Here is an 18,275-nt window from a genome sequence, read left to right as displayed (position 1 = left end):
ACAAACAACTTATAAAATTAGACAGATTGTAAAGCGAATTTAAGAAATGGATGGATTAGCTAGAGGTCCGTTCTTCACACATGACACACTTGTACATGAATTGATTTCCAATTGCTTTTCAATAAACTATGATGCTCAACACCCCAGATTAACCGTGATGCACAAATTAACCCTCAAATTTTCCTTTACTCATTGAATTGGATGAATGCATGCGACAACCCAAATCATTCTCTAAAAGTCCCCTATATGAATGCATAATAGAGATACAATCAGAGATCATTACATTTAGTGAAAATTATAAGGGTTGACGAGGCAATTGTAACTATGAATGCATGATACGTTTGCCAAGAATTCAATTAACGCGATTGTGACAAGCAACCTTCACTGCTCATGAATATAAACTTGTAACGATTAGGTGAAACTCATTTATATTCTAGCATCTAATTCATGCATGAAAACTAAGTATGCATCCTTAATAAACATACAAGAATCAGTTATGAAGAAAATAAATAACTGAATTGCAATCACAACTTATCAAGTCACAATTGGAATAAATCAATTCATATCTCAAGCATGTTCATGGCTTCAAACTTCCCCCTAACTAAATAGGGGTTTAGCCACTCATAATTGCAACAAAATTAGAAAATAACAAAGTAGACATTGAAAGCAAGAACGAAGTACACCTAAAACGCTCCAAAGTTCCAAGCTTGAAACGCCAAGGACCTTTGTTTTCACCACCTTGTTGCAGCGCAAGTGTCTAGGATGTGTATGGATATATAGATGGAATGGATCTCACGGCTAAATGAATGGATGGAGGTCACGGCAAGGAAAGGGATGAAAGTGTTTGTGAATGTAGCTTTTTGGATGGAATGGATCTCACGACATGGAAAATGGAAATGTATGGAGATGTGTTTGAATGTATGGATGAAATGGAATGGAGCTCACAGCAAGGGACTTGTGTTTGTGAATGAAGTTCTTTTGATGGATCAAGATTGTCCTTAGGAAGGGGAATGGTGGATGTATTTATAGGCTAAGGAGAGGACCACTTCAATTCCTTGCATGTGCAGTTTGTATGGGTGTGTGATGTCCATGTTTCCCTTTACATTTGCACACATATTCTTCATCATTTTAGCCACAAAACAAACACATTTTCTGCCATGTTTCTCCTTTACATGTACACACATATGTTCTTCATTATTTCAGCCAACAATCCACCCATTTTCTGCCCATGCCAAGCCCTCCATGCTGTGCAGTTTGCATGTGTGTAGTTGTCCATGTTTCTCTTTTGCATGTGCCATGCCTTCTCTTTCTAGTTGTGCATTTCCACTTGCTCCAAAGACAAATGAGTGCAATCATAACCCCATTTGCTGCTGAGTGTTGATGACAAATCAAAACATAAAACAAGTGCCTTTACTTTCTCATTTTATTAGCCAAATCTGCTTAGCCCTTTTCTGAACCTTTCAGTGTTACAATGCCCATAACTTCTTCTAGAAAAATGATATTAATAATCCGTGAATTTCTCCAGAAAATAAACATCCGTAGCTTTCCAACCATATAAGGCTCATTTTCTCATTCATTCTGAGCTGTTCGTAACATGCTTTCAAAGTCAGCTAATCTGCACATGCAATTTTGACGAATTTGTTACTTAATATCTCACTTGTACTACTTTTCTTTTCTTTGCTTGATAAATCACACAAAACACAAAAACATAGTAAATAACTCAAAAATATAAGGAACTAACTAAGAAAAGACAAGTGAATTTTATGTAAAATATATATAAATATGAGCTTATCACATATTCCAATATATTTAGACTCTACTCATAACCTCAGTGTTCAACGATCGCTTACAACTTCGACACAAATCTTACGATCTCTTGATTTTAAACATATCTGATAGACTGAGTGGATATTCCATTATTCCCATGATGCTAGAACTTCAATTCTTGAACCTACATATTACTGTTTTCAGAGATTTGGATGACTTACAAGCCCAAGCAAGTGCATTTCATTCTCATCCTCTCTGATTTACAAGCCCAAGCAAGTGCATTTTTTTTTTTAAACCGAAGATAGAATAAATTAAAGGCGAATAGAAATGTTTACATCGTGGGCTAAAACATTAAACAAAAACTTCGGCCCAATACAATCCCAAACATAATCACCACCTTGCTGCAAGGCAAACTTCGCCACCGAGTGAGCCGCATGGTTGCTCTCCCTAGGTACAAACGAAAACGTCACTGACATTAACCTCTGTACTAGAATCTCGATGTCACCAAGGATGCATTCGATGCTGTAGTCTTGTGGAGAGACCTTTCTTAACATCTTAATGATAACTAAAGCATCAGATTCAATTATCACCTTATCAAAACCATTTTCAATACAAGCCATCAGAGCACTCCGAATAGCACATGCCTCAGCAGCCGCCGCACTATGACAAATACCAGTTCCCGATCCTCCAGCAAATTGAAGCAGACCCGCAAAGTCGCGGCCCACCCATCCAACTCCAGTTCGCATCGAAGATCTGCACCAGGCCGCATCGGTATTCACCTTGATGGTTCCAAAATTTGGTTTCTGCCAGTGAAGCTGCGGACGCTTCTCCATCTTGTGGGGTTTGGAAATCAGATGACATTCGCCCTCTGGTTTCAGGGACAAAGCCTCACGGTACTCAGAAATGTTCTTTCCCCATAGAGTCATGACTTCCAAATGTTGTCTATGTACACCATTAAATACCACTTCATTTCTATTCTTCCAGAGACGCCACAGACCAAACGCAACCTCCTGGAGAATCTCCTCTTTCTTTTCCATATTCTGGATTCTGGTACATATTTTATCCCAACTCTCCAGGAAGTCGGCACCGGCCAACTCATGAGAATTTATGTGTAGAGGAGAACAAAACCAGAATTGATGGCTAAATTCACAATGGAAGAATAAATGATTTTCCGATTCATCAAAGGTGTGACATACCCCACAGATGTTTTCGACTCGTATTTGACGGCGTTGCAGGTTGTGTCGCACCGCCAGAGCCTTATTGCAGCACTTCCATATGAAAAATTTGATTTTGTTGGGAACCTGCAACGTCCAAATCATTTTCCATATCAACTTGTTCTTTCGGTGCTCACTAGGCGCACCCCGTCCTTTCCTGCCCAGGGCGCCATTCTCCATCAAGTTCATTGCCACTCCATATCCAGTTTTAACAGAGTAATCACCATTCACCGTATAATGCCAAACTAATCTGTCAAGGCAGCCAGATTTGCTTAGGGGTATACTTAAAATTTTCCTAGCTTTATCCCGATTGAAACCCGCCGAGATGACCTCTTCTTTCCAAGATTTTGAGATCGGGTCAATCAAGTCCCGGACCTTGATTTCTTCTAGACTATCCAACGGGTTAGCCAAGAAGGTGGTAGGTGTCGGTAACCACGGATCCTTTCGGATATTTATGTTTTCCCCGTCTCCAACCCTCCATCTGACACCGTGTTGAAGGACCATACGACCTTCAAAGATGCCTTTCCATCCCCACGAAGTGTTCCTCCCTCTTCCAGCATCCTTGAAACATTTCCCTGGGAAATATTTATCTCTTAAGACAGTTGCAAGTAGGGAAGTGGGGTTTTGGATCAAACGCCAGCCAATCTTAGCTAGGAAAGCCAGGTTAAAGCACTGGATATCCTTAAATCCCAAACCACCGGCCAATTTTTGTTTCATTAGCCGATCCCATGAAATCCAATGACATCCCCTTTTCTGGTCATTGCCTCTCCACCAGTAGCTCCGGACTGCTTTCTCCATATCCCTACATACCCCAATGGGGAGTTTGAAGCAACTCATGGCAAAGTTTGGCAGAGCCATAGCAACTGCCTTTACCAGGACTTCCTTTCCAGCTTGGGATAGGAATTGCTCCGACCAACCTGCTAACCTGGCTTCGATCTTATCTCGAATCTCCGCAAAGACCGCTTTTTTGGAAAGTCCAAAATCGGCCTGCAGGCCAAGGTATTTCCCGAAGCCATCCTTATATGGTATCCCCAGCGTATTTCCAATCCTCTTCTTAGTCCTTTTAGAAGTCGAAGTTCCAAAGAAAATCGAACTTTTGGACAAATTAATTTCTGCCCAGATCCGCTAGCATACACTTTTAGGATATCTGCCACACCTTGGGCCTCTTCAACCGTAGCATTCCCAAAGAGGACCGAGTCGTCTGCGAAGAAGAGATGGGTAAGAGGAGTCTCGTTAGGTGTAAACTTGTAGCCGTGAAGGGTTCCACGCTCCATCCCTTTCCTGATCAAACTGGAGAAGCCCTCGGTGCAAATTAAGAAAAGGAAAGGAGATAAGGGATCCCCTTGTCTCAAGCCTCTCTTCGGTTGGATGTAACCCGTCGGTGAGCCATTGATGAGGATACTAAAGGATACAGTAGAAATACATTCTTTTACCCTATTGCAGAACATCGGCGCAAACCCCAATTTCGACATCATGGAGAGAAGAAAACCCCACTCTACACGATCATAAGCCTTTGCCATGTCCAACTTGATGGCCATTCCTTTCTGAATATCTTTGCTTTGATGGTTCAAGGAGTGAAGGAGCTCGTGAACCACTAGAATGTTGTCCTGAATTTGCTTCCCTGCGACAAAAGCAGATTGATTTTCGCCAATCACCTTCGGCATTATCTTTTTGAGTCTGTTGGTTATCACCTTTGCCAGGATCTTATAGATAACATTGCAGAGGGCAATAGGTCTGAATTGTGTCATGTTCTTTGGACATTTAACCTTGGGAATGAGAACTAAATTTGTGTGGTTTATTTTCCTCAGCATATTTCCAGAGTGCCAAAAAGCTTTGATGGCCTTCACCACATCCTCTCCCACTGTCGTCCAGTGATCTTTATAGAAACATCCAGAGAATCCATCAGGCCCCGGGGCTCTTTCGGAAGGAATTTGAAAGGCCGCCTCCTTGATTTCCTCATCAGTGATAGGTGCCACAAGGTCACGATTGTCCTCCGGTGACACCCTGGTCTCCATACAGTCTTCTACATCCCTGATTTGGCTGGGCCTACAGGACTCAAATAAATCAGTGAAATAAGAGTTGGCAATATCACAGATATCTTTGTCACAGTCATGCCACTTCCCGTTGGAGTCCTCCAGACCCTTTATCTGATTGTATCTCCTTCGTTTCAAAGTTTGAGCATGAAAAAAATTTGTGTTTTTATCTCCCTCTCGTAGCCACTGAACTCTGGATTTAGCTTTCCAGTAGGCTTCTTCGTTTCTAAGAGCAGACCAAAGATCTCTTTCTTTCAATTTGACCTCCTCAGAGGCAAATTGATTAGACGTGTAAGCCCTCCTTATCTCATCTTTCAATTTATCAATGGCTTTTTTTGAATTTCTACCCCTGCCTTGATACCACACCTTAAGCCTCTTCCTGAGCATTTTTAGTTTTTCACAGATCCGGAAAGCATGGGAGCCACCAAGATTACCTTCCCATTCATGTGCCACAAGCTCCCGACATTCCTCCAGTTTGCTCCACCGGGCATCATAAGAGAACTTTCTTCCTCTCCGCGCTTTCAGCTTTTCAGTGGAAAGAAAAAGCATGGCATGATCCGATCCTTCTAGCACCATATGTCTGATTGTAGTGTCCGGGTAGATGTTATTCCAGCCCATCGTTGCTAGCCCCCGGTCAAGCCTTTGTTGGATAGGTAGGGACTCTCTATTATTTCTCCAAGTGAAGGGATATCCTTCATATCCAAGGTCCATGAGTTCATTCCTGGCCACGAACTCCCTGAAGTCTCTCATACTGGAAGCCGGTCTGTAATTTCCTCCTTCCTTTTCTTCATTACAAAGAATGTCGTTAAAATCTCCAATTAGAAGGCAGCAATCCAGATCCTGTTCGATTCTTTTACCCAACCTCTTCCATTGTTCCTTCCTCTTCTTCTCATCCGTACTAGCATAGATAGCGAAGAGACGCCACTGTTTGTTTAAATTTTCATCCCATATCTTCACTTCAATCACAAACTCCTCAGACTTTAGCAAAGTAACCTGAGAGCCATCTTTCCAGAGTACACACAATCCGCCACTGAGACCTTGAGGCTCCACGGCAAACATGTATTCCAGGCCTAGACTCTTTTTCAAAAACTCATAGCGATGACTCTTGTTTTTTGTTTCCAACAGTATCACTATGTCAGGGGTGTAAAGCCGGTTTGATTCCAGCAAATTGTCAACTGTCAGGTCACCCCCGATACCCTGACAGTTCCAACAGTATCACTATGTCAGGGGTGTAAAGCCTGTTTGATTCCAGCAAGTGCATTTGATTCTCCTCCTTTTTGGTCAATTTTACCAATTCAAAAGCAGAATAAAAGTGAAAAATGAAAACGATCACTTGTTAATTTTTTCATTACCAGCTAATTTATATGATCATTATTAAAAGTTAACCCATTTCTTTTATGAAAGGAAATGACCTCCAACATTATCACTTGTTATTTTTTCATTATCGGCTAATTTTATACGATCTTTATTAAAAGTTAATCCTTTTTTTTTTTTATGAAAGGAAATGACCTCCAACATTTGCTAAAGTCAACATTTTGCCAATGTGTGGAATTTTAGGGAAGGAAGGTGTGTACTATTCTTTGGGGCTAGAATTTATGAAAGGAGATTGATTCCTACGCTCCTCTTTTGACAAAAAGGAATGGAAATCAATTTTCTTTACAAAATTGAGCTCGAAAAGTAGGCACATGCAAAATATGTGATCCATTTGATGGATAAAAATTGAGCTCAGAAATCACTACTCCTTACGAAATTGAGCTATGGATAAAAGTTAGATGTATATGCAAGTGGCTTATTGGGAAAATAATTATAATTTTTGTTCCTTTTTAGCTTTATTTTTATTTTTATTTAAGATGGTAAATACAAAGTAATGAAAATTCCAGGTGTCATTGTTTAAGGAGGTATCGTTTTTCTTATCCATTTCGAAAACCACAATTGTTCAGAAAGTAATTAAGTTAATTAAGGTGTTAAACTTTAGGGCTCAGACATTATCTGCCACAGGGCCGGTCCTGAGTTTTTGGATGCCCGGTGCGAAAACTCAAAATGTGCCCTTTTTTAATACTGAAATATATGTTTAAAAAAAAATTTAACGAGGGCTGGAACCCAGTCGAAGCTGGGGGGCTAGGCCCTCACGCCCAAATTATATTACTTGAGAAAATATACAACGGGGGGGACATAGTACCTAAACCCCGACAATCAAAAATACAATCATATACAACCATTCCTAGGAAAGCTCCTTGAAATTTCAACCTTTAAGAAATTGTCTTCTAGCATTTTTTGAAGCAAAATCATCAATTATATCATCATACTCCAAGTCTTCAATCTCATCTTTTTCAATGCATAAGATTGCTAATCCATTTAGCCTATCTTGAGTCATAGTGGTCCGCAAGTAATTTTTTAATAATTTCAATTTTGAAAAACTTCTTTCTGCAGATGCCACAGTCACAGGTACAGTCAACAGTACACGATAAGCAATCAAGACATTAGGACACATGTCAGTTTCTTTTACAAAGTTTGCTATTTCCATGGATGTCCAAGGGTTATTAGAGAGAAATGCTTCTTCAGGTAACATCATTTGCAACACCTGTAATTCAGAACACAAGTCGGCTCCATCTACATCCATGGTATTTCCATGTTTCAAATGTGCTTCAAGATTCATACAATTTTCTTTCAGCTGTTGATCATCCAATGAAATTAACTTCGGTGCATCAAACAAGAAGCCAAAAATAGATTCAAAAGTCTTTAACTGTTCAAACCTGTTTTTCAGTTGAGAAAGAGCAATATCCACTATAACAAGAAAATAATCTGTTCTAAATGATTCTTCAGCAGACTGTTGTTCCCTCTCATTACCATCAAAATTATCATTCTAACACATATTATATATTATAAAAATACAAACATATAGTCTAATATATTATAAAAATTAAACCTAAAAATTGGGTTTGAAATGAAATCAAATAATTCAATTCATCAACAACAACAATTCTATACATCAATTATCATATAATTCTATATCATTTGCAAAATTTTATATTAAATTATGAATTGATATTGATAAGTCAAATTTTAAAAATTAATTTACCTCAAAAGGTCAGACGGCAGCAGGGAGGGAAATATTAGGAAAGGGGGAGTGGGGATATGGGAATAGGTATAGGGTTTTTGCTTTTTGGGGACCGAGTGGTCCTTTAATGTTGTTTTGTATTATTTTTTTTTTTTTTTTTTTTATTTGTGAAGCCCTGGACTAGGTCCTTTTTAAACCTACCTTGGCTCTTGCCCTCCAGCCGGCAGCCCTATATGGGCTTTGGACCTTTTTTTTTTTTTTTTTAATACTTAGTAATTTGGGTTATTTTTGTTGGTGCCCCTTTTAGTTTTGGGCCCTGGACAGTTGTCCCTGTGGCACTGGGCCTGGGCCGGGCCTGACCATAATCCATGAAAGTTCTGAGATATATAATCAGTGAAAAGTGAGATTTGATGTTCAAGCAGCTTCTCAACTTTCACAGTGAGCTCCAACTGCTGTGAGTCATTTACCAAGGTAAACGAAAGAGAACCAAGAGGTACAAATCCAGAGAATACTTGACAAAAAACTGATTCGGACTCGTTAAAACTGCTAGTGCGCTTGGAGCAGTCAATACCATGGACATTGAGACAACAGTTGCAAAAACATGATACCACTGAAAGTGTAGAGCAACAAGAGCCTTGAATAAATGTAGATATTCTGGAAAATAGCTTTCAAACTCATATGAGCCGCAAACCGAAGTTACAAACGGTGGAGCAATGAATTCCAAATCACTGTTAGCATTCAAATATGTGGCCACTGGAATAATAATGAGTTTGCAGTGGCTTTGTAGAAGGTCTTTGCAGTCCACGTGCCATATGTGTTCCCCACACCTTAGCTTTTCCACTATATTGGTCAAGCCAACACAATACATATATGTATTTGTGCCATGTGATCTTTGTATAATCCGAGGGGCTAGACAACATGTATCTTCTACAACAGTGATCAATTGCTTGGTTGGTTGTACGGAACAAGCATAGAGTCCAAATTCAATGGCCTCCAATGTTTTCTCATCCCTAGAATGGCGAAAGGGCTTGAGCTTTGGATCATGGTGAATGATGCAATGGAGAAGATAACAGAATATTAACTTGAGAAGTTGAATCTGATCAGCTGTTGCATCAAGTCCTGCATATGCATTAGCAGCCCAAGTAGGAGTGCCAGCAACCACTGGATGTCCTGCAGTTGGTTTTACCGCTACCATACTGTTAGGGACAGCTCGCCCTATCACATGATCTTGGGAAAGAACAACTACAAAGAAGTGGCTGCTCAAAACACTTCCCTGTATCGGCATTGATGTACTAATTATAGATGTCCAGAACCATCTTGAAAGTAACACCAGACTATCATTGGAAATTTCAGTGTGCTTCCTTTTTTGTCCCTGAAGCAGTTGGCTGCCAATTGTGTTTGTAAGCAGGTACTCCAGAAAATATAGAGTAGGAAATACACTAAGTGGGTTGCCAAGTATAAACTTTATAGCACAAGTGGAGCAATCGGAGAGAACTAAACAAACTGATGTCATAGCATCAATCATATGTCTAGATAAAGTAAAAGTGGAAATTACTTTAGTCAAACCACTCATGAAAGTGGAGAAAATACCATTGGCCATCAGAGTTCAAATATTGTTCCAAATTGTAGAACAAATCATTGAACCTCTACCAGGAAATTCCCACTTCAGTGCGTTCCCAATCATCCTGAAAAAAGTATCCCTAGAACACAAACTTACCCCAGCAAACGTGCCCGTCAACAAGGTCATGGGAGAATCCAAAGTGGTCTCAACAGCATGCTGAACAGTACCACCCTTCTGCAGTCCTAACGATGCTAGTGCCTCCTTTAGCTTTTCTGAACCCACTGCCATAAGTTCTTCCACCATGCTAGAATAATCAAGATCGAGCATAGTAAGCTGATCTTGAACATGCCCATTTGCTTGCTTCTTATTTTCCCATCCTTTTACCTTACCAGGTGCCCATTACTCTTCAAATTCAGTTTCAACCTTCAAAAATATCCTGTCAAGATCTTAAAAAGGATGTCCTCTGGAAAAAATATATCAGATATGCGAGTAGATTTTCCATATATTACCTGTACTGCCTTGACGACTTCAGCTTGCGAGGAATCTTTTGTGGTTGTGAAAAAGTATCAAGGTAAGCAAAGTACTCATTAGGTTCTCCAAATTTGGAATTAATATACTGGTTGTATAGTTCATGCAGGTCAAAACTATCCACAATGCACAGACTCACCCATCCAAAAGTGCGAGTCAAAAAGGTGGTTTGAAAAACCAAAATGGGTTCAATAGCACACGCAACATTTCTAATCAGGAATAAACGGTGAGGCACATAGTTCTGGGCAATTTCTCTCTTTTGCCTTTTGTCAAACACATCGTGGGCCAATATGTTTCTTCTACTCCCATAGGAATTAAACACAATCATTGCAAAGGTCATATAATGTGGAATAAATTCCAAATGCAACCGTGCCTTTCGTAGTGGAGAATACAATATTGGTACCTGACAACGGCGGCCCTTGTCTGGTTCCTTAGGTGGGTGGATTGGGTGGGCAATCTGAAGAACATCCACCTTAGGAGGGAGTTTTTCCATCGCATCATTGGGGGTACCCAACGGTGGCAAAACTCGACTATCATTGCAAGTCTGAAAGTAACCCTTCATGTGAGATGGTGCAACATGATTAACCAGCACGGTATTGACAAGACCGTCAGCATGAAAGTAGGAGCACAAGCTTGATCCTACAGAGTAGGCGTTGGTTTCAGACGGTAATTTTGGGGTAGTAAATAGCGTAGTGCTAACATTTGAAGTTGTCCCACGTGTAGAAGCAGCAACAAGTGATGTCGATGTCTGAGCTGTAGCAGTTACAGGGACTACCATTGGAGCCATTGTTGCAGCGGGGCTAGGATGGGCGTGAGAGTATAAAGAAACAGAGCGGAGAAAGGTGGGGAGGATTGCGAAGTGGAGGAAGTCGGCGTTCCGAATGAGGAGAAGCTGAAAACAGATGTTGATGGAGGAGCAGCGGTGGTGGGAGTGGGGGTTGTGGGTTTCAAAAGAGGGGAGAATGTTGGTAATGTGAAGGCTGAAGAGGAAGTGGAGAAGCTTTGGAACGATTGGGTGGTTGGAGCAATAAAGGATAGACGGTTGGGACGAGGAAGCTGTGCCAAACAGCGGCGAGGGTGCGCTGGTGTAAATAAGGTCGGTGGAGGGGGCGGTTGAGAAGAGGGAGAAATGGCATGTAGCTGGGGTAAATATTTGAGGGTGGGTAAGTGAGCAACGAGGTTGGAAGAGGAGTGGAATGGTGACGTGGTGGGAGAAAAGGACGAATGACAGGCGGCGGAAGGGGTCCTCGACGGGTGGAAGGTAGCGATAGGCTGTGGCGAAGAAGTACTCCATATGGGCTGTAGGGGGTGGTGGGTTGGGTTTTTAGATAACGAAGCTCCTCAAGACAAGTCTGTTGAAGTTGCTCATGCCGAGCATTGAGTATGGCCAGATCTGCGAGAGAATGTTACAGATCGGTGAGTTGGTGCTCCTGAACATACTGATGGAGGTGCATCATCGTGACCATGTCACAGAAGTTCTGGATTTGAGTGATGATTTTCTACTGCGGAAACTGCCGATTGAGTACCGCCTTCGAGACGTCGGCCACGGACACCGATGCTGGCCTCTTGCCCATGGAAGCACACCTGGGCTCTAGATACCAGATGATGTGGGAGAGTAACATCGAGAGAGAGAGAGAGAGAGAGAGAGAGAAACACTTTTTTGTTTTTATTTTCTTATTTGTTTTAGTAAATTCAGATTAAATATCAATTTTAAGAAAAAACTTCAACTCGTTCAGATCTATTGGAATAGGAATATAATTGTGTAAATCCTAACATATCTAGGATATTCATATGGGATTCTACCATATCTCTCTTAGACTATATATTATCCTATTAGAGTTATAATCCTAAAAGGGTAAGAAATTAACATTTCTTACTATTATAAATAAAGGCACAATGAAGTGGAATATAACACACCTCATAATTACACATATCTCTTCTCTCATTATGTGTCGCACCCTCTCTTTTTGGCCCCTATAATTGTTCAGTAAATTATGCCTATAACACGTTATCAGAACGTTCTTGGCGTTACAGAGTTTGATTTTCAATCAGGGGAAATATTACGTTTTAATCATTTTTCTTATGATTAATTTATTATTTTATTAAATTGATCTACATGTTATTGATTCAATTTAATTTTTCTTTGCTGAACGTGATGCAACACATTGGAGATACAATTCCGGCTTTCTGAGAAGAATCTTCTACAAAACTTAAAGGCTTTTATTATTTTCTGCCAATCAGGTACACTTAAAATAAAGGAAGATATTTGAAACGACCATGAAGTATGAAAACATTCTCCATAATGCATAAACCCCCTACATTTATATTTACCTTCCGATATATATATTGTATATGTTTCATATATTTGTCAATATATATATATATACACACACACATTTCATGCATTACGCAATTATTTTTTCTATGTGGAATTTGTGAGTCAAAGCATATAAATAAATTATAAGCAATTCTAGGGTTTTTGAAACCCTAATTCAGTCGGAAAAAAAATTATTGGGCACGGTGTGGCATAGCCACCGCACCACCACCATGGCACCATTGTAGTCCTCCACGCTGGCCTATAGCCTAGCCGCATCGAGCACACCACAAGGACGACATCGTTTCGACGTCTGGACCATGGCAGCAACCCTTTTGGACCTTGCTGCAACCACACGGACACACCAAGTCTTCGGCCTGGTTGGCTACCTCGGGCCCAAAGCCTAACCTACCCCCCTAAGGTGTTGCGTAACCTAAAAAAAAAAAAATAGAAATTGTCCATTCATTTTCCGGAGAAAAACTTCATTGCGGGCATCTAGACCACGTGACCATCTGTCTGCACACACAAAGCACTGTCTTCGCATTTGTCTCACCCACCAACTATAGCGTGGAAGCTCTATCATCTGCCCACAGACACAAAGCACACTCTCTGCATTTTGATCCCACCCACCAACCATAAAATGGCGGCTCTACGAAAGTTTCACTTTTTTTTGCAGAGGGTAAAAAGTGGTTCTTGCATTGAACTGGCTATATTCTACCTTTGACTTCTATGTTTATTGAGTTATATTTTCAGACACAATAGGTAATCAAGCAAACCCCTATTACTTCAAAATTAAAACACAAAAATAAAGCCAATTGTCTACCTACGAAATTTCCTTCCCACTAGGTTTTTCCCAAATCATATCCCTAAAGTCTTCTATGTTATTTTAATATAAGGACTAACTAAACGTAAGACCCATATCCAATTTCTAGGAAATGTAGTTAATTAGTTAATATTCTAAACATGCTGACTGACCAAGCAATTCCTAGGGCTCCTAAAACATGGTTACATTCAAGGTAACAATCAGACATCTCAAATTTTTGGACAGAGGACCAATAGAGAAAGCGACAAGAACACTGATGGTGGGCAAAGAAGGGGAACAAACCAGGCAAAGAGCAAAAGATTTGAAGGGGAAAATCAAGCTTTCTATGAAGCAAGGCGGCTCTTCCTACAACTCCTTGAACGAATTGGTAGACCTTATCTTATCATTCTAATTGCACAATGTAAAAGACAAAATCATATTTAATGATATAGATATTTTGGTTTGAAAGTGCGATATTATACGCTATTTTAACTCATGGGAAAAGGCAAGTGACTTTGTATTACAATGAGAGTTGCTCTTGCACCACGACGTATGTTTGAACACTGTCGGCTCCCAAATTTAACATCTAATAACCTGACAAATCTATCGTTTGACAAAAAATAAAATTTAAGAGATAAGAATTTGAACTTGGCTACAAAGGAACGGATACACTAACCATAACCGCTAGTCTAACTATTGAAAGTGTTCAGTCTGCATGGATGGTTGCATAGGTGCCTGCATGGATCGATTCCAGTTAGCAGCAAAGGAGGAAATTAGTGTGCAAATCTTCTTCGCCTAGCTGTTCCCTAGTTGCTCACTTAATTGTCAAACGAGCAATTATGGTATATCTTACTTTATCCTCCCTTTTTTACTTTAAGGACCAAGGGTGGCGTGTGTGTGCTCTGTATGCTCCATTGTGTTGCTATATGTAATGGTGCTTTGCACTTCTTAACATATATTCAGAGTATACAAAAGAAACCCTTCAATTTACAACACGGTATTAGCGTAGTGTCTTTATTAGGCTTGTCTTTGCATATCTTTGTGTGTGTGTGTGTTTTTTTTTTCCAGCTAACACAAACGGCGGAAGAAGGTTCAGTAAACCAAGGGGCTAAAAGATCACTTGCTTCTCCTCCTTCAAACATCTCAGAGGCTGATGTCAACCCTAATCAAAGGTTGTGTTCAATTGTACTAAATGAGTTCAACTATCTCCCTCTGTCAAGATCAGTCGCTTTGGCTCTCGGTAGAAGGGCCAAACTCGCCTTCATTGATGGTGTTGTTCAAATTCCAGAAGCCACCTCTCCAAATTGTGATACATTGTTGTGCAAAGACCAATTGGTCATGTCATGGCTACTCAACATAATGGAGAGAAAAATTGTAGAAATCTTCAGTTATTCAGACTCATATGAACACATATGGGAGAAAGTGGAGATGTATGGAAATCAAAACAACGCAACTAGAATATTCCATCTCAAAAGAGATGTTGTAACTCTTCAACAAGAATCCAAGTCATTCGTGCAACACCTTGGTGATCTCACTACTACATGGAATGAGATAGATATCTATCGTCCTCTATTGAATTTCAAGGTTTGTATATATTTCATAAACTTTACCAGAGAGAGAACAAAGCTCTTATAAAGAGCCGGAGAACAAATTACAAGATAGTGGACTTTTTACCACTACCCACTACATGGTTTCTGCGCTTAAAAACCGGACACACCAAGGATAGAACAAATAACAATATACAATTAAGGAAATCCCAGATTTTAGGAAGAAACATTGACAAAAAGAAAAGTATGATAGAACAAGAAGTGAGATGACAAGTTGGAAGGTTGTAGCCATCACTTTAACCCATAACTTAGCTATAGTGATAATTACAACCCATACTTGTGACTTTGATCTATTTCAACACTCCCTCTCAAGCTTAGATCAAGGAGATTGATTGATCCAAGCTTGGACAAAAGACCTTGAAACACGGCAGTCGCCAATGGCTTGGTGAAGAGATCAGTAAACTGACAAGAACTCGGAGTGTAACGAGTTTATATGATCTTTGATTGAACCTTTTCGCGGATGTAAAGGCAGTCAACCTCAATATGCTTGGTCCTCTCATGAAAAACAGGATTAGAAGCTATATGCATGGCTGCTTGGTTATCACACATGAGAGTTATTGATTGAGAGCTAGGAAACCCTAAATCAGAAAGAAGGCCTATGAGCCAGATTAATTCACAAGCAGTAGTTGCCATAGCCCTATTCTCGGCCACAGCACTTGATCGAGCAATCACACTTTGCTTCTTGCTTTTCCAACTTACCAGATTACCTCCAACAAAAATACAAAAACCAGCAGTTAACTTGCGATCTAAGGAGTTGCATGCCCAGTCCGTGTCAGTGTAACCAAGAATGTGAGTGTGAGCATTGTTTTGCATCAAAATACCACGTCCCACAGAACCTTTCAAGTACCACAATATTCTTTTAACAACTTGCAAATGATCCATTGTTGGAGAATGCATAAATTGACTCACAAGGCTGACAACAAAGGCAATGTCCGACCTTGTTATTGTAAGATAAATAAGTCTCCTAACTAACCTTTGATAGTAACTGATATCAGTGAGTGTTTCTCCATCCATGGTCATTTTATGTTTGCAGTGAAGGGGTGTAGAGGCAGGCTTGCAATCCAACATATCAGCTTCTTGAAGCAAATCGAGAATATACTTCCGTTGATTCAAAAACATTCCATTCTTAGAAGTTGCCATTTCAATGCCAAGGAAATATTTGAGTGTCCTAAGATCTTTGATGGCAAACTTCTTCTTGAGGGTGTTCTTTAGTAACACAATTTCACTGGCATTATCACCAATGACAATGAGATCGTCTACATAAATAAGAACCACTAGGGTTCCACTGGGACAAATTCGAACAAAGAGAGATGAATCTGCATTGCTTCTCTTAAAGCCAACTTCTTCAAGAACTGAGCTCAACTTTGAATACCAAGCATGAGGACATTGTTTTAATCTGTAAATGGATTTGTGCAGTTTGCAGACCAACTAGGGGTCACTGGATTGAGGATGACCAGGAGGGAGTTTCATGTAAATTTCTTCTTCAAGTTCACCATTCAGAAATGCATTTTTGACATCCATTTGATATAGAGGCCATGCATGGTTAATTGCAACAGATAACAACACTCGAATTGTGTTCATCTTAGCTATAGAAGCAAAGGTCTCCTTGTAATCTATCCCAAAAGTTTGAGTAAAACCACGAGCTACCAGTCTAGCCTTGTGTCTTTCCAAGATGCCATCAGAATGGAACTTGGTTTTGTACAACCATATATTTCCCACTACCTTTTTTCCTGGTTGTAGCTTGATAACACTCCACGTTCTATTGTCATCCAAGGCTTTCAACTCTTCCTTCATAGCTTTCTTCCACTCATCTTGCTGCATTGCCTCCTGAAAACTTCTTGGTTCAGAAGCATTGGTTATGGAATTGAGAAAAGATGCATGCTTGGGTGCCACCCTTTGGTACGAAAGGTACTTAGCAATGGGATACCTTGCATTGTAAGTCACATAATCCAGCAGCCTTGAAGGAGGTTGACGATTACAAGAAGGGTTTTTTCTTCCTTGAGGCAAGGCAGGTGATGATTCTAGGTCTTCAGGAGGTAAGTGGGATGTACGTGACTGAATTGATGGTTCTAGCAAGATTTCCTCTTCATGACTTAGAGAATTCTCATGTTCTCTGTCAATGGACATGAATATATTTTCCTCACTGGTTGTTGGTCTTGGTAAAGGGAAGATTTCGAAAACATTCTCCCCCTGACTTAAACCCTCCACTGATTGTTCAAAGAAAGGTGTAGTTTCATCAAACTTTACATCCCTTGAGATAATGATTTTCCTTGAAGAAAGATTGTAACACTTGTAACCCTTTTTGTGTTGAAGAATATCCCAAGAAAACATATTTGCTAGCTCTTAGGTCAAGCTTGTCACGGTGTATTGAAGCAACATGAACATAACAAGTACAACCAAAAAATTTCAAATGAGACAAGTTAATCTTTCTTCCTTTCAAGACTTCGTAGAGTGATTTTTGATCCAACACCCTACTATGCAGTCTATTGATCAAATAGGTAGCAGAAAGCACCTTTTGAGACCAAAACTTCTTAGGAACATTCATATGTAACATTAAGGCTCTAGTCTTTTCAAGCAAATCCCTATTTTTCCTCTCGGCCACTCCATTTTGTTGAGGAGTGCCAACACAACTTGTTTGATGGAGTATCCCATGGGAACTTAAGTATTGAGACATGTTATTTGACATGTACTCAGTGCCATTATCAGACCTTAAGGTGTGAATATGACAATCAAAATGAGTTGTTACAAGTTTATGAAAATCTTTAAACATATTCATGACTTCACTCTTGCACTCTGAAAAGTATAACCAAGTAATCCTTGAACAATCATCCACAAACATTATAAAGTATTTATAACCATCAAAAGATTCAATTGTAGGTCCTCAGATATCTGAATGAACAAGTTCAAATAATTTACTAGCTCTAGACATTGAGGAATTGAAAGGTAACCTAGTAGATGTGGAGAAGTGACAAGTATCACACTCCAAACTACCTTTACATATTGTGGGAAACAAAATGGACAAAACATGGTTTGAAGGATGAGCAAGACGATGATGCCAAATTAGTTGTTCCTGAAAGGGCTTGAGCTGACTTGAAGACTTTTAGGTTTTGGAAGATTCTTTGAAAGATAGTACAACCCATTTAGGAAGAAACCCTCACCAATCTTCCTCTTGGTGACTATATCCTGAAAGATGACCTGATCAGAAGAAAAAATAGCATGACAATTTAGTTGTCTTGTGATTTTTCCTACTGATAAAAGATGAAAAGGAAAGGAATGAACATACAAGGCTGATGACTTTATTTGATCAGAGATCAACTTAATTTTCCCTTTTCCAACAACCGAGACACCCTTACCATTTGCTACTAACACTTGTGAAGAGTTTTTTATTTTT

The 18,275-nt window shown here is 39.8% G+C and overlaps 2 protein-coding genes across 3 annotated transcripts; both read right to left on the bottom strand.

Annotated features, from left to right (window-relative positions):
• Positions 1-2,078: 2,078 nt before the first annotated feature.
• LOC126599022 (uncharacterized) lies at positions 2,079-9,936 on the bottom strand. The gene is made up of 5 exons (XM_050265410.1): positions 9,790-9,936; positions 8,560-9,345; positions 7,464-7,877; positions 4,116-6,211; positions 2,079-4,041 (listed from the first exon to the last, which is right to left on the bottom strand). Exons 1-5 carry the CDS (start codon positions 9,934-9,936, stop codon positions 2,079-2,081), a joined length of 5,406 nt encoding a protein of 1,801 aa, XP_050121367.1.
• On the bottom strand, positions 9,568-11,455 carry LOC126600222 (uncharacterized). Of its 2 annotated transcripts, none has more exons than XM_050266788.1 (2): positions 10,143-11,455; positions 9,568-10,069 (listed from the first exon to the last, which is right to left on the bottom strand). In XM_050266788.1, the coding sequence occupies exons 1-2, from the start codon at positions 11,453-11,455 to the stop codon at positions 10,033-10,035; spliced, it is 1,350 nt and encodes a 449-aa protein (XP_050122745.1). In that variant the 3' UTR covers positions 9,568-10,032. The 2 variants fall into 2 exon arrangements, with proteins under 2 accessions (XP_050122745.1, XP_050122744.1); XM_050266787.1 differs by having other exon boundaries at positions 9,568-10,056.
• Positions 11,456-18,275: the final 6,820 nt, after the last annotated feature.

This window comes from Malus sylvestris, chromosome 14 (assembly GCF_916048215.2).
Source record: "Malus sylvestris chromosome 14, drMalSylv7.2, whole genome shotgun sequence".
NCBI classification, from domain to species: Eukaryota; Viridiplantae; Streptophyta; class Magnoliopsida; order Rosales; family Rosaceae; genus Malus; species Malus sylvestris.
Note: the sequence above shows the minus strand (reverse complement) of the source record. Positions and strands in the feature narration are given on the sequence as shown.

Excerpts from the sequence above, each read along its gene's own strand:
- LOC126600222 (XM_050266787.1), bottom strand. The coding sequence starts at position 11,455 with ATGGAGTACTTCTTCGCCACAGCCTATCGCTACCTTCCACCCGTCGAG. Across the intron at positions 10,057-10,142 it reads AAGTCGTCAAGGCAGTACAG|GTTGAAACTGAATTTGAAGA; the intron begins GTAATATATGGA and ends ATATTTTTGAAG.
- LOC126599022 (XM_050265410.1), bottom strand. The coding sequence starts at position 9,936 with ATGGTGGAAGAACTTATGGCAGTGGGTTCAGAAAAGCTAAAGGAGGCA. Across the intron at positions 9,346-9,789 it reads TGACGGGCACGTTTGCTGGG|GGAAGTGTTTTGAGCAGCCA; the intron begins GTAAGTTTGTGT and ends ATGCCGATACAG. Across the intron at positions 6,212-7,463 it reads CTTATCGTGTACTGTTGACT|GGTATCGGGGGTGACCTGAC; the intron begins GTACCTGTGACT and ends TGGAACTGTCAG.